We start from the raw sequence: 16,235 nt of genomic DNA, 5'->3' as shown, positions 1-16,235 counted from the left end.
TTTCACAAGAGCAGCGATAACCACAGTTGGTACTACTGTAATTGATGCCTGCTCAAAACTATTTGTTGTACCGGCAATCAAAGATATGATGTCCCATGACCGCTATCAGACTGGATTATTTGAAAATGCTATGCCATGGAGTACAGGCAAGATAAAAAAAAAAACATGTTCAAAGGACAACTCATGTTCAAATGGCATAGTGTTTTGAAATAGTGACATTTTCATATATGAATGTGTGCACGAGAGACGTAGAGAAAGATTTGACCTCATTCAAGTGGTTACTGGAATATAAAATAAACATTTTCACAAAGGTATAACGAAACAAGTGTGCTTTTATTCAAGAATAAAACTGAATAACAAAAAATTCAAGTGACAATAACACACCATAAAGACATGATTCACCAGCGATTGTGTGTCTGCTTATACCCGTTCAACGATGTCTTTCACAGGTAGCAAAACTTTACACTGGCTGTTACAGACTGAAATCAAAGGCTTTTCTTCTTTATGGGCGCGTACACTGTCAGCATGACACTGCCAGATCTAAACACTAGCGTGGCAAATTGCTCGCATACTAAAGTGACTATAGCTGCAGGTGGAAGTCCCATTTTACTTCTGGTGCCAAGCAGAGCTGCGTTGCGGTGCAGCAGTCTATTAGCGCTGTGAAGAAGCTGTCTGCTGTTATGGTCCTACCTTTGTCTAGTCTGATAGTGGTCACAGGACATCGTATCTTTGATTGCCGGTACAACAAATAGTTCTGAGCAGGTAGCAGCCACTGTGGTCTTCGCTGCTCTTGTGAAAAGAACGGAGATAAATGCCATCTACCCAGACAGGGAGAGTAGCCAAAATTTACACTGGGTGTTACAGACTCAAATCAAATGTATATTTTTTATTATACTATAGTAATAAAAATAATAGCAGCTCACTACTCAAAGCACAAAGCACCCAGTCTTGAACCCAGGACCTTTTGTTTATAAGGCAGCGGTTCTTACCTCTGCATCATTCAAGAATACATGTAAACTCTCTATCAATTGACATTTGAGCTTGGGTATTTAACTCACTGACAACAACATGTAAATTAAATGCTGTTTTTGTCTTTGGTTATATTCTTGAATAAAAGTGCATGTGTTTATTTGATATTTGGATTAAAGTCTTCACACATTATACACTTCACGTCATTATTAGTATAACATGGAAAAAGTTTCTGCTTTAGGTATGCGTTCAGCATGTCTTGCCTTGCATTTCATCCTAGACTTATCACAGATCTCTGTAGACACAGAACACACATGAAATGCATGTATTTCAAATAACAATATACTGTATTATTTACCCTATAAAACTCCAGGAACCTCACAAGTAGATAAGGAGCCCTGGCTTGAGCTGGGAGAACTTCTTGCCCGAGTTGAGCTCCGTCAAGATGTGGGATGGAACAGCAGGCTGCTTGCTGCTTGTACTGATCAACACATTTACAAATCAAAAGACGGTGATGGAGAGGTGCAAAGGGATTTAAGGTGGGCCGGATTACAAGATTTTTCGTAGGCTTCAGGAATTCTAGTGTTAATGAGGGAAGTGACATCCTTCACATCATTATAACTCTGTGATGGCCAGTGCAATTTTCTATGCTCCGGTGTCCGCTCACCTAGAACTGTTTTCTTGCCCATTTGCTGCATAACTAGAAAAACTGCCATCTTGGGCAGACCACTACATGAGACTCTCACATGAAAAGGCTTTTTGTGTTTTATACGCATTTCCTTTGCATTCTTCAATTATATGGGGTTTGTCTAAGGGTGCCCCAACACTCTTGCGGTTTCTATCTATTCTTACACATCATGCTTTGGACATTAACAACTAAATGTTTTCAAGATTACAGCTCACTGGAACTTATATCAAATTCAACTTTTTGTTGTTCATTTCACATTCCTCATTGCCATTAAATGCCTTTTGCTATTAATGATTTATTGCACCTCAACCTAATGTACAACCATATTCATTACAGTTCCTTCATTTATTAAGTGACACATTATATTTACATGCTACCTGTATGTACATTCATACACACTATACTCTAAATACAGTTTGCTTTCTTTAGGTTCTACATATGCAAAGAGTCTAACAAAACCATATGACAAATTTAAAAAATCAAAACCTAAAACTCATCACGTATGATGTAGTTTTCACTATTTAGTTAGCAACATGCATTTGAACTTATTGTTTTTTGTTTAACTTTTATGCACAGCGAGTTAAACTGAAATGGTGATAATTATTATTTTTCTTTGCCTGCAGTACGCGAAACTCACCTGCAATAGGTGGCCCTGCTGTCATGGGTACTGCCATTAGACCCAAAAGGTAGCCAATAGCTTTAGAGGCCTGGGAAGGACCAACCAGCTCAAATGCAATAGGTGCCATAAGAGTAATAAAGCAGCCATCAAAGAGACCCATAAAGATGCAAAGCAAAATGATTCCTTCAAATATGCGACATAAAGGGATCATCATGGACATGAGACCAAGGACCAAAAAAGAAAATACCTGAGGAGGAGAAAATTATTATTTTCAGTAATGCTTTAAATAGCTTAAACATACACTGTTGATTATATTTTTGTTTGTTATTTATATATTATCGAAGAGTTAATAATAATAATGACAGATAATTCAAAACAAAATTGTTACCTGCAAATAAATCTTTTTCAGTCCTGGTATTAGGTCTCCTATTTTACCAAAGACTAGGCGACCAATTCCAGATGCCACTCCAATACACACCAATAAAATCCACTCCTTTTCTGTTTCTTTGAATTCTTCTTCAACATATTTTACCTGGAAGAATACAAATTCATCTATAAATGACAAATTTCACTATAGTTACACTTCTCATTTGAACTACAGTACATTGTACATTTTATTGAGTGTTATATTTATTGTTAGTTTAACAAAAAACCTTGGCTGATATACCATTCATTGATTATTTATTTAAACCTTTTAAGTTACCATGACAAACCTCAGGTCAGTCTCAACAAGTTTGGATTATTTTTCCATATGAAAACTGCAATATTTTTAAGGTACAGTACATTACTTTAGTGGCATGCTAGAAAAAAGGTTTAATTTTCTTTGTCAGTGTTATGTCAATAATGGTTGTGGAGTGTATATGGCTAATTACAGTTCATATTACTAATTACTATTAACTTATTTTAAGGTAGTGTTTCAGTAAGTTGCATTTTGCCATTAGGAGTGGCTATTAGATAAAAAAAGTTATAGAATTCGAAATACCATCTTTTGAATTAGTATATTAATCCGTAATTGAGATACTAAAGAATGTTTTAATGTTTTATATGATTTAGAAAATTAACCAATGCTCTTTAAACTGGAGATTTAGAAATATCAAAAATTTGCAGAATGCAATTTTCTTAAGACATTTCAATATAAAATGATGTTTCTGAGAGATTTCCTTTAAAAATACAGTACTGTGCAAAAGTTTTAGGCAGGTGTAAAAAAATGCTGTAAACAAAGAATGCTTTCAAAAATGGAAGTGTTACTCATTTATTTTCATCAATCAACAAAATGCAGTGATTGAACAAAAGAGAAATCTAAATCAAATCAATATTTGGTGTGACCACCTTTGCCTTCAAAACAGCATCACTTCTTCTAGGTACACTTGCACACAGTTTTTGAAGGAACTCGGCTGGTAGGTTGTTCCAAACATCTTGGAGAACTAACCACAGATCTTCTGTGGATGTAGGCTTCTTCACATGCTTCTGTCTCTTCATGTAATCCCAGACACACTCGATGATGTTGAGATCAGGGCTCTGTGGGGGCCATACCATCACTTCCAGGACTTCTTATTCTTCTTTATGCTGAAGATAGTTCTTAATGACTTTGGATGTATGTTTGGGGTCGTTTTTCTACTGCAGAATAAATTTGGTGCCAATCATACACCTCCCTGATGGTATTGCATGATGGATAAGTATCTGCCTGTATTTCTCAGCATTGAGAACACCACTAATCCTGACCAAATCTCCAACTCCATTTGCAGAAATGCAGCCCCAAACATTCAAGAAACCTCCACCATGCTTCACTGTTGCCTGCAGACTCTCATTATTGTACCGCTCTCCAGCCCTTCGACGAACAAACTGCCTTCTGCTATAGCCAAATATTTCAAATTTTGACTCATCAGTCCAGAGCACCTGCTGCCATTTTCTGCACCCCAGTTCCTATGTTTTCGTGCATACTTGAGTCGCTTGGCCTTGCTTCCACGTCGGAGGTATGGCTTTTTGGCTGCAACTCTTCCATGAAGACCACTTCTGGCCAGACTTCTCTGGACAGTAGATGGGTGTACCTGATTCCCACTGGTTTCTGCCAGTTCTGAGCTGATGGCACTGCTGGACATCTTCCAATTTCGAAGGATAATAAGCTTGATGTGTCTTTCATTGTTTCCTTGGCTGACCACTGCGTCTACAATCCTCAACGTTGCCCGTTTCTTTGTGCTTCTTCAAAAGAGCTTGAACAGCACATCTTGAAACCCCAGTCTGCTTTGAAATCTTTGTCTGGGAGAGACCTTGCTGATGCAGTATAACTACCTTGTGTCTTGTTGCTGTGCTCAATCTTGCCATGACATGAAACTGTCTTCCACAACCTCACCTTGGTAGCAGTGTTTGGCTCTTCCTCACCCAGTTTTAAGCCTCCTACACAGCTGTTTCTGTTTCAGTTAATGACTGTGTTTCAACCTACGTGTGACATTGATGATCATTAGCACCTGTTTGGTATAATTGGTTGATCATACACCTGACTATAATCCTACAAAATCGCTGACTTTTTTGCAAGTGTACCTACGTATAAGAATTGATGCTGGTTTGAAAGCAAAAGGTAGTAACACCAAATATTGATTTGATTTAGATTTTTCTTTTGTTCGCTCAATTTGCATTTTGTAAATTGATAACAATAAACAATCATTATTTATATTTCTGAAAGCATTCTTTGATTACAGCATTTTTTCACATCTGCCTAAAACTTTTGCACAGTACTGTATGTATACCAAATTTCAGCAAAATTGAGAATTTATTTACCTTACAGAAAGAAGAATAAACAGACAAGCAAGCGGAAGCAAAACGGAAGCTCTGAACCGCACAGTGAAAAAAAATTATGGGATAACTCTTATCTCGTACGTACGGGATACTTTCCCGTACGTACGGGATACTTTTACGTACGTACGAGATGTTTTCACGTACGTACGAGATAATGTTAGATAAAAATATTACAAAAGTGCGCTTCAGGGCTACCTAATTATGCCTTTACCAAGGCTTTGGCACTTCAGTTTGACGTCACTTCCAGCTCTTGTAGCGCGGTGATATAAAAAAGCAGACTGCTGGGTTTTTATTTATTAAAGGAGTGTGGGATGGTAGGAGTTGGGTTTAACTGCAGCTTGCAATACCTGTGACGTATGTCAGGTACTTCCCAGAATGTCAGTCACGAAATGCCCATCGCATACCCCGTTACACTATGGTTAAGATTAGGCTTGTGGGTTGGTATGGGTTTGGGTACGTGCTTTATATTTACAGATATTTGTCTGCTCACTCGTACGGAGCACCTGAGGAGATATGGTGTTTTTTTCTTCCTGTGAAACAATTTAGTGCGTACAACTTATTATCTCATGCCCAGCATGTATATATATCATGCCCACCACTTACCATAGCCTGTGCACCAGGTGCTTTAAGGTCGCACCGGCCAATACTGCGTGTGCTCCTCATACATTCAGATGAGCACCAAATGCCATTGCGTGCTACAGTACATCATTTTCTGGAAACAGGACATATCACTGAACAGTCTGATATTTTCCTCACACAGTTACAGTCCACAGAAATGGATATTGGCAAGTTTATAAAAGCAGGCTATGCATTCAAGTCCAGATCATTAAATCCGTGAAGCAGCACCATTAACCACTGCACTAATTTATAGTAAAAGGAAATGACATCAGTTAGCCATCTACTTACTAGCTCGCAGCTTCTTATGCACACAAGTTACGAAAGGAATTCATATTTCACGTATTGAGTACATGTGAATTTTATGCAGTCCAATGTGGGTTTACTATTTTAATGCACTGGTAAACCTGGCACACTCGATCGCTTATCTACACCAATGAACTGTGGGATTTAACGTGCATCTAAAGAGTTAAATCCAAAATCGGGCCACTTTAACTCTCGCTGTTTTCAGACAAAAAATATACCCTTATTAAAATGACAAACTTGAATATCCTAGTCAAATCCACTGGCAAACCTGGCACACTGGGTCATCCGTTGCACTGTGCAAAACGAACTGCGATATTTAAAGGCTCAGCAGAGATCTAAATCGTGTTGCGGCGGATTTTTAATGTTACATTTTTGACAAGATGGATCCCTAAGTTAAATTGCCGGTTAATACTTCCTTAGTCCAAATAGGGCAATTAATTGACTAACTTGCCCTGTTATCGCTGAGGTGAAGAAGACAGATTTTTTCAGCTGACTGTGATATGTAATATGCGCTTTAAAGAGTTTAATCGATTTGGATCTCTGTAATTTTCAAAGTTTTTTGACAGATATGTTTTTTGTTAAATACAGTTGAATTTTGCCCAAATCACCGCTGGTAGAATTGTCATATTGAGTGGTAAATTTGGCATACATCTCTCTCTTCATATAAACGGCATTAGACTGATTGTAATATTGAAGTCACACTCTAAATTGTTAAATCAATTTGGCTCATCATTTTAGAGTTCTGTAACAAGAGAGACTACAGTTAGATTTTGACAGCCAAATGCGGATGCAATTCCTTTTTTTCTACCAAAGTTTACACATTCCCATATGAGCACAAGTCGGATGTTTAAGGGGCAATCAATGGTTGAATAACCATCCGTGCCTCTGATATGTAATAAAACTGAAAGAAGGTGTCTTTTCTTTTTCCCATTACCGTAAACACGATGACATGATAAGTCATCTAATTAATATACCAAGTGTACCTACATTTGGGCTAAGCAAATATTGCCTGCAATTTAACTTAGTGATCCATCCTGTCAAAAACGTGACAATAAAAATGGCAGCAACATGATTTAGATCTCTGCTTTAATTTTAAAGATCGCTGTTCGTTTTGCATAGTGCAACGGATGACCCAGTGTGCCAGTGGATTTGACTAGGATATTCAAGTTTGTCATTTTAACAAGGGTATATTTCTTGTCTGAAAACAGCGAGAGTTAAAGTGGCCCGATTTTGGATTTAACTCTTGTGGCACGCGGCTGGGGGTGGTGCCCAGCCGGGACGCCCAGGAAGACAGGAGGAGGGCTCAGGCCTCCTCCAGACCACGAGAGGGCGACCGCCCTGGTTCCTTTAGGGGCCACGGGTGCAGGGCTTGGAAGCCCAACCCTGTAGGGGCTCATGGTCTCCACCAGGGGGCGCCCCTATGCCTGAAGGACCCGGAACCCCAACACTTCCGCCACACCTGGAAGTGCTGGGGGGAAGAAGATTGGGAGCACCCGGAGGGCTTCCGGGAATACAGCCGGCAATTCCGCCACACAGGGGAGTGTCTTAGGAGTGTCGGGAATCACCTGGAGCCCATCCGGGTAATTATAAAAGGGGCTGCCCCCCTGCAGAGAAGGATTGGAGTCGGGTGAGGAGTGGACAAGATTTGAGGCAGGAGAGAGGAGGCGGCCTGATGAGCAGGCAGAGAGACTGAGAGAGGCCTGGACTTTGGGGAAGTTTGGTGCTTGAGGCACTGGGTTGTGCACTTTATTGGACTGTGTTTATGCACAATAAACGTGTGGTGGACTTTAATATGGTGTCCGTCTGTCTGTGTCCGGGCTACGTATTACACTCTTTAGATGCACGTTAAATCCCACAGTTCATTGGTGTAGATAAGCGATCGAGTGTGCCAGGTTTTCCAGTGCATTAAAATAGTGAACCCACATTGGACTGCATAAACTTCACATGTACTCAATACGTGAAATATGAATTCCTTTCGTAACTTGTGTGAATAAGAAGCTGCGAGCTAGTAAGTAGATGGCTAACTGATGTCATTTCCTTTTACTATAAATTAGTGCAGTGGTTAGCGGTGCTGCTTCGCGGATTTAACGATCCGGGCTTGAATGCATAGCCTGCTTTTATAAACTTGCCAATATCCATTTCTGTGGACTGTAACTATGTGAGGAAAACATCAGACTGTTCAGTGATATGTACTGTTTCCAGAAAATGATGTACTGTAGCACGCAATGGCATTTGGTGCTCATCTGAATGTATGAGGAGCACACGCAGTATTGGCCGGTGCGACCTTAAAGCACCTGGTGCACAGGCTATGGTAAGTGGTGGGCATGATATATATACATGGTGGGCATGAGATAGTAAGCTGTACGCACTAAATTGTTTCACAGGAAGAAAAAAACACCATATCTCCTCAGGTGCTCCGTACGAGTGAGCAGACGAATATCTGTAAACAAAGCACGTACCCAAACCCTTACTCCCCCACAAGCCTAATCTTAACCATAGTGTAACGGGGTATGCGATGGGCAATTTGTGACTGACGTTCTGGGCAGTACCTCACATACGTCACAGGTATTGCAAGCTGCAGTTAAACCCATCTCCTACCATCCCACACTCCTTTATTAAATAAAAGCCCAGCCATCTGCTTTTTTATATCACCGCGCTACAAGAGCTGGAAGTGGCGTCAAACTGAAGCACCAAAGCCTTGGTAAAGGCATAATTAGGTAGCCCCGAAGCGCACTTTTGTAATATTTTAATGAAACTTTATCTCGTACGTACATGAAAACATGTCATACGTACGTGAAAGTATTTCGTACGTACGTGAAAACATGTCGTACGTACGTGAAAGTATCTCGTATGTACGTGAAAACATCTCATATGTACATGAAAGTATCTTGTATGAACGTGAAAGTATCTCGTACGTACAAGATATTTTCATGTACGTATGAGATAAGGGTTGTCCCAAATTTTTTTTCACTGTGCGGTTCAGAGCTTCCGTAATAATGCACTACTGCTCTATCAGGATTTTTCACAGAGTTAATCTTTTATTTTTCTAAACACTGACAGGTTTCAATAGATTATTAAACCTCAAACAGCGTAACAAGAACACATGAGACTTTTTCTATCAAGACATAAGTATCATTTCCATATTAAGAAATGGCTTGTCAGTGGAGCTAAAAGATATGATAGCAAGTCTTTATTAAGGAAACATTTCAGATGAAGTAAGTAGAAATCAGACTAACTGAGCACAAGAAAGACAAATGGTGATATTCTAAGCCAGTTGTAACATAGTCAAAAACAGTTTTACATCCAAAGAGTTAGAGAAAGCATTCATTTAAAGGACACAGAATAATATTGTACTGGTTTAGCAGAGAACATGGTCAGTTTTGTAGCTTCCTGTCTAAACTTGCATAAGCCACTTCTTTCACAAGTTATTTAGCCTCAGATTAAATAGGCTGAAATCAAACAAATTAAAAACTCAGGTAGGGCTTAAATTCTGTTTTGTTAAGTTCAACTTGATTGTATGGAATGTTTTTTTCTTTGTTGTATAAGTTTGACTTGATCGTATGTAATGTTGTTTTCTTCCAATAAAATATAAAAGGAATCAAACAAATAATATTTACCCTTGAATTCTTAAGGAGGTTAGCAAGTACATATATAAACCCTTGACACATATTTTTAGGAAATCACTGCACACTGGGGAAATTCCAAAGGAATGGAAAATGTCAAAATAGTATACAAAAAGGTTGACTGGATCCAAGTAACTATAGGCCAGTAAGCTTAACGTGCATCATAGGTAAATTAATGGAAGAAATTATTAAGGGTAAGATTGAGCAACACATGGCAAGAACAGGAGTTTTATTACACAGTCAGCATAGGTTCAGAAGAGGGAGGTTATGTTTTACTAACATGCTGGAATTCTATGAGGAAGCAACAAAAGGATAACAAAGTGGAGCATATAATATTAGTTACCGATTACCGGGAGCCCAGGATTCCCAGACGTTTCCCATTCCCACATTCCTGGGAATGAAACTGCTGAAATTCCCAGCTGAACGGGAACGGGCAAGCTCGCATATATAGCGTGTAAAAGTGTAAAAATTGATCAAGAAATAACAGAGTTATAGTTGAAAATAATTAAGGTGGTGCCATTGCTGCAGCTTGTACTTTATCAGACAACAGCTTTGAACAGCAACTTGAAATTTCAATGCGTCAGTCTGTTGCATCTGCATTTTCTGTGCCAAGAAACTTGCCATCACAGAATGATGACAAGAAACTGGATGCATCAGTAAAAGCTGAAATGGCAGTGTTTCAGAACAACGGCAAGCACGGGCGTTGTTTAGAACAAGTTTATCAGTATCTGATGACTGTGCCGCCTAATTCAGTGGAGGCAGAGCGTGCTTTCTCAGCGGCTGGTGTACTCTGCACGAAGGTGCGCTCTCGCCTGGATGACCACACGCTCGACACATTGTGCTTTCTATGCTCTTATTATATGACAGCATGAACTGCTTGTAGTTAAGGTTAGTTTTTTATTGGTGTCAACATATTGTAGTAGTTTTATTAAAAATAAGTGTCGCTCGCTCTAAAACCGTTCACATGTGAGATGCCTGTGCACTGTGTCATTCCCGGGAGCCCAGGATTCCTGGGAATGACATGCAGGATTCCCAAATTCCCGGAAATGGATAAACCTGTCCGGGAATGGATTCCATAATTTTGACACATTTGATAAGGTGCCACATGGGAAGTTAGGCATCAAATTAAAAGAAGTGGGAGTTCACTAGGGCTGCTGCTCTTTTTAACATATATAAATGATTTGAATAGGAATATAAGTAACAAGTTGATTATGTTTGCAGATAATACCAAGGTAGCTGGATTAGTCTAGAATTCATTGAATCATTACAGAGGGCCTTAGAAAGCATACAGGCTTGGGCAGATTCTTAAAAAAAGTACCCCTTATGAGAAGGATTTAGGAGTCATAGTGAACCTGACACTGTCAACTGCCAGATGGTGTTCAGAAGCCATTTAGAAGGCTAAAAGCATGTTAGGTTAAATAGCATAATATGTAAAATACAAGTCCACGGAGGTTATTTTCATGCTTTATAACACACGAGTGGGGCCTCATCTGGAGTACTGCATGCAGTTTTGTTCTCCAGGTAACCAAAAGGACATAGCAGCACCAGGAAAGGGTCCAGAAAAGAGCAACTAGGCCGAGTCAAGGGCTATAGTGGATGAGCTTTTATAAAAGATTAAAAGAGCTGAGCCTTTTCAGTTTAAGCAAAAGGAGATCAGGAGGCGATGTAACGGAAGTGTTTAAAAGTATAAAGGAATTAGTACAGTGGATTGAGACAGTTACTTTAAAATTACTTCAGAAAGAACACATGGATACAGATGGAAACTTGTTAAGGATAAATTCTGCACAAACATTAGGAAGTTTTTCTTCACACAGAGAGCCATAAACACATGGAATAAGTTACCAAGTAATGTGGTAGACAGTAGCACTTAAGGGACATTCAAAGCTAGAGTTGATGTTATTTTGTAAGAATTAAATGGATAGGACTGGCACACTTTCTTGGGCTGAGTGGCATGTTCTCCCCTAGATTGTTCTGATGTTCTAAAGACTGATTGTCAATTCCATATCTTCACTTCTCCAAAGGAACATAAAACAAGGATTCTAAAGTCAGGGGTAAAATTGTGGCTGTGAAATGCAATGAAGAATGCTACAATGTGTAAGAGCTTGATTTAGTCTTTGTGTTTGCAACTTGCACCAGTTATAATATTAAACATGTTTGCCTATATTTCATCCATATCTCTCTCTTTATTTTAATACTATCACTGCTCAATGGCAACTCTGGTCTGTACCGGGAACTGAGAGAGATCTGAGGGCAGATAAAGAGGTATTTGTTAGAGGAATCTGTGAGCAAATGACACACCATCTTTGGTCTAGTGACCCACGTCCTGCTTACAGAGGAATCAAAGCATTACGCACATCCGAATCTGTTCCTTGGAGAGTTGCAGTCAGGGCAGCTGATGGAACGGTCCTTATGGATGACACTGCAGTTGTGACCCGCTGGGCTGGTTACTTTGAGCAGTTGTTCAAAGCTGATCCTCCGGCTAGGACGCTGGATATCTCTGGGTCCACGGTTCTTGAGGCTGATCCTCCAATTAGCTGTGAACCACCCAATCTCACTGAGATTGCACAGGTGGTGAACCAGCTGAGACGAGGAAAGGCTGCAGGGATCTGTGGTATCCGGAGTGAACTTTTCCAGGCTTAGTGGTAAGGCTGTCCTCCTGGCATTGCAAGCAATCTTTGCTTCCATTTGGGAGACTGGCATCATCCCAACTGACTGGAAAACGGGACTTATCGTCCCTATCTGGAAAGGGAAGGGTGATCGCCTGGATTGCGGTAACTACAGGGGGATAACACTGCTCTCTGTGCCGGGTAAGGTCCTAGCTAGGGTCGTCCTCAATAGGATCCGTGATCACTTGCTCACCTACCAGCAACCGGAACATTCTGGTTTTACGCCTAAGAAGTCTACCATTGACCGCATCCTGGCACTGAGGGTTCTCAAAGAGCGCAAACGCGAATATCAGCAGAGTTTCTTTGCAGCCTTTGTCGATTTTCATAAAGCGTTCAACTCAATTGAACAAGCTGCCCTGTGGGACATCCTGAGGGTTCACAGGATCCCCTCAAGGTTGCTGGATATCATGGCCGGCCTATACACTGGTACTGTAAGTGCTGTGCAGAGTGGAGGCAGAACCTCTGTGTTTTTCCCAGTTGATTCTGGGGTTCGTCAAGGGTGTGTTCTTGCTCCTACTCTGTTCAATGCTTGTATCGACTGGGTGTTGGGCAAGGTCGTGAGGTCCAGAGGCTGTGGGGCATCTGTTGGTGAAGAAAGATTCATGGATCTTGACTTTGCTGACGTGCGTGATCTTCGCAGAGTCAATGGAGGTTCTAATTGGGGCGCTTGAGAAACTGAGCGAGGAATCTGAGTGTCTGGGCTTGTGAGTGTGAGTGTCCAAGATCCAGGCCTTTGGGCACAGCCATCAGCAGTGTGTCTGTCTGCGGAGAGAGTGTTGACCTTGTCGAGAGGTTTATTTACCTTGGCAGTGACATCCATGACTCTGGTGACTCTTCCTATGAAGTCAATAGATGGATTGGGAGAGCATGGGGGTCATGAGGTCGCTGGAAAGGGGTGTGTGGCGCTCCCAATATCTATGCAAAAGGATGAAGGTCCATGTCTTTAGAGTCCTGGGGCCTCATGCATAACGCCGTGTGTAGAATTCACACTAAAACATGGCGTAAGGACAAAAGTGGAAATGTGCATACGCACAACAAAATCCAGATGCATAAATCTGTGCATTCGCCAACTTCCATGTTCTTCCGCTTCATAAATCCCAGTCAGCGTGAAAAGTACCGCACGTGCACGCACCTACCACCACTCCCAAACTCCTCCAAGAATTATGCCTCTTTGAATATGCAAATCAATATAAACAGCCCTTAAGTTCAGCGTTCTGTGAAAAGGCAATGGCAAAAGCATGGGAGGAAATTAAAGAATTTCAGCGAATACCAAGTGGAGGCAAGGAAAAACATTCTATTGGTTGGTTTAAACAGTGGTATAAACAACAAAAGGAAGTTGATCGAGTAACATAGAGTGTCAGAGAAATGCGAAAGCTCAAGTTCACAAAGTCGCACAGTGCCGAAATAAAAAACAAGTTGTCAGATATCAAAGTTGCCATAAAAAGGAGAGTCGTAGCCCACCATCTGAGTGTCATATGAAAGCTTATTAGGGTACAAAGAAAAGAAAAAAAAATAGGGACACAGTGGGAAAAAAGCTCGAAAATATCAACTTTAATCTCGAAATTTCCACTTTAATCACGTAGTTTTATTTTGTCATTAAGGTAGAACATCTTAAACTTCATCTTTAAATCATTTAATTTACTAGTTTCTCAAATCCCATCGTAACTAAAGTAGCACGTTAAATGCTTTGTTTTGTATATGTGCTCTATGTGTGTGAATCACTATGTGCTTCTTAAATGGACTTTCTCTTCCTCCGACAGGACACAGAATCCATTACATTCGTGATATTACAGCTCTCTGAATAATTAAAATACTGAGATGTATACTTGATATCATTTTCATGATGATAGGAATTAAAGCATGTATTAAACATGGGAACACGGTGGTGCAGTGATAGTGACGAGCCGGCACCCTGTCCAGAGATTGTTCCTGCCCTCCCGCAAGATGCCGTGCACGACCTTCGATGAAATAATTTATTGCAGCAGTACTGTCTCTTTCAAACGTACTAATCCCCAATTCCTGTCCTTCCTTTTCTTTCGCCACACAATCAGCTCTGTAATAGACATTAAGCCATCTGTAAGCTGAGATAGCTAATTCTTCAAAACTTTTAAGGAACATTGAAATATCTTCATAGTACATTTTTAATTATTCTATCCATCTTTCCTTTCCAGCGTCGCACCAGCCCCAGCAAGAATACAGTGCGAGACAGGAACAATCCGTGAACGGGGCCCATCCCCATTGATGACAGGTGCTTATAGCGTGACTGTGCTATGCTGCTGTGCTGCGAACTTGCGGTTGCCTCGGCGATGGACAAGCAGCCCTCCACAGACGCAGCAATTGCCATGTCATCCCGTTGAGGGAGGACCCAAAAGAGTTCAGAAACCTCACATCTCCCCCCTTAGCTTTGTCCACATCAGTGGGTCAACAATGTCTAATCCCACCCTCTCAAAGGGGAGATCTAAAATAGGCATTGGTACAAGGGATGCCCTTGCTGGTCTGTGAGCGGAAATTATTTGACAGTCAGGACAGGTCTTACAGAACTGCTCCACATCCCAGCCCATATTCACCAAATAAAAGCATTCTGAAATGCATTCTCTCGTCTTTTCCATGCCCAGGTGACCTCCCAAAATGTGGCTGTAAGCAATTTTTAAAACCTTCTCCCTATGCCCACTTGGCACCATCAGCTGCTTGATATGCCCTTCACCCATGCAATCAGAAACTACCCGATACAGGAAACCATCCTTAATTAAAAAATGTGGCATTTAAAAGTTTGGGTCCTTGTTTGAATGGAAAATCCAAGGTGCTATCGGCTTGTTGCAGGCAAGCAAACCCCGTCTGAATGTTAGCTGCTACTTCCACTGTGTCTGAAGCAGAACCGTGCTCACCTCCCACTGCTATTTCGTTTTCGTCTAGCTCCATACTGGCTGTTTGGTCTGGGGATACTGTTGTTGCAAGAAATGGCATGGAAAAGTCTGCCAGCTGTCCTGGGCTCTCACTTGAGGATTCCTCCCCCACCTCGTTGGACAGCTCAGTTTCAATTTCAAACCCAGTTCCTTGACTGACATTGTCTGCAGCAAACCCCTCTTTATCCACTCTATCCACTGCACGGGGAGGCATTCTGCAGGTGGCCAAGACGCATGGGAAGAGGGCATTCCTTTTTCTTATTAAGAGTGGTCAGGGTGAGGTGTCTGATACGGGAGCCCAAACGTTAAAGTTCTTCCCTTTAAATGTCAGAGGGAGTAATATAGTCTTGTATGTTTTAATGTCCCCATGGAAGCAGCAGATGTGCACTTGCTGTGTGGTCTTATACAGAGTCTGCCGGAGCGAGTCATGGCGGACTATGATGAGGTAACTACCAGAGTCCAACAGTACCAAGACTTCCCACCCAGCCAACATAATAGAGAGCTTAAAATTGTCCTCCTTTAATATCTTGGGGGATACTTGAGAGTCGCATACATGGGCCAGACCAATGGCCATGGTCTGTGCAGGTGGGAGGTGGCAGTCCCAAGCCAGATGTCCCGGTTGATCACAGCCAAAAAAAGCTGCATTCAGTCGTCATTATGGTGTTCCCATGATGGCGTCTTCTACCCGAGGCGCCAGTGCCTGTAGAAGTCTGTGGTGGCTGGATTGAAGTCGGGGTCAAACCTGGGTAGCCCCATTGTTTCCAGGAGGCTTGTGCACCCTCCTGTCTGCAGGTCAGAACTAACAGCAATTGGACGTCGTTCCGTAGCATTTCATCACAAAGGCTCTCATCTATCCCTGACAGAACCACATCAATGGCAAGCTTCTCCACAATGTGCTCGAAAGCATCTCCGCGGATCCAGCTGTAAATAAGGAGTACTAATTCCTAAATCTGTCCTTGTATAGGGCTGTCAGGATCAACATGCCACAGATGAAGCTGCCGTCCCTTGACCACGGGGCTCACCGCTGTATGGAGAAGAATCTGTTGCTTCAGG

The 16,235-nt window shown here is 41.3% G+C and overlaps 1 protein-coding gene across 4 annotated transcripts in view; it reads right to left on the bottom strand.

The window, feature by feature from the left end:
• Positions 1 to 16,235, bottom strand: part of LOC114662093 (monocarboxylate transporter 8-like) — a 1,225,996-nt gene that overhangs the window by 32,667 nt on the left and 1,177,094 nt on the right. For all 4 annotated transcript variants that reach the window (XM_051934371.1, XM_051934372.1, XM_028815421.2 and 1 more), the window contains exons 5-6: positions 2,665 to 2,808; positions 2,295 to 2,523 (exon numbers count right to left, since the gene is read on the bottom strand). In XM_051934371.1, coding sequence (XP_051790331.1) covers positions 2,295 to 2,523; positions 2,665 to 2,808 — 373 coding nt within the window. The remainder of the gene's footprint in view (positions 1 to 2,294; positions 2,524 to 2,664; positions 2,809 to 16,235) is intronic.

The sequence above is a fragment of the Erpetoichthys calabaricus genome, chromosome 12 (genome assembly GCF_900747795.2).
Source record: "Erpetoichthys calabaricus chromosome 12, fErpCal1.3, whole genome shotgun sequence".
Classification (NCBI taxonomy): domain Eukaryota; kingdom Metazoa; phylum Chordata; class Cladistia; order Polypteriformes; family Polypteridae; genus Erpetoichthys; species Erpetoichthys calabaricus.
The sequence above is the reverse complement of the archived record's forward strand: the minus strand, read 5'-3'. Positions and strand labels throughout refer to the sequence as shown.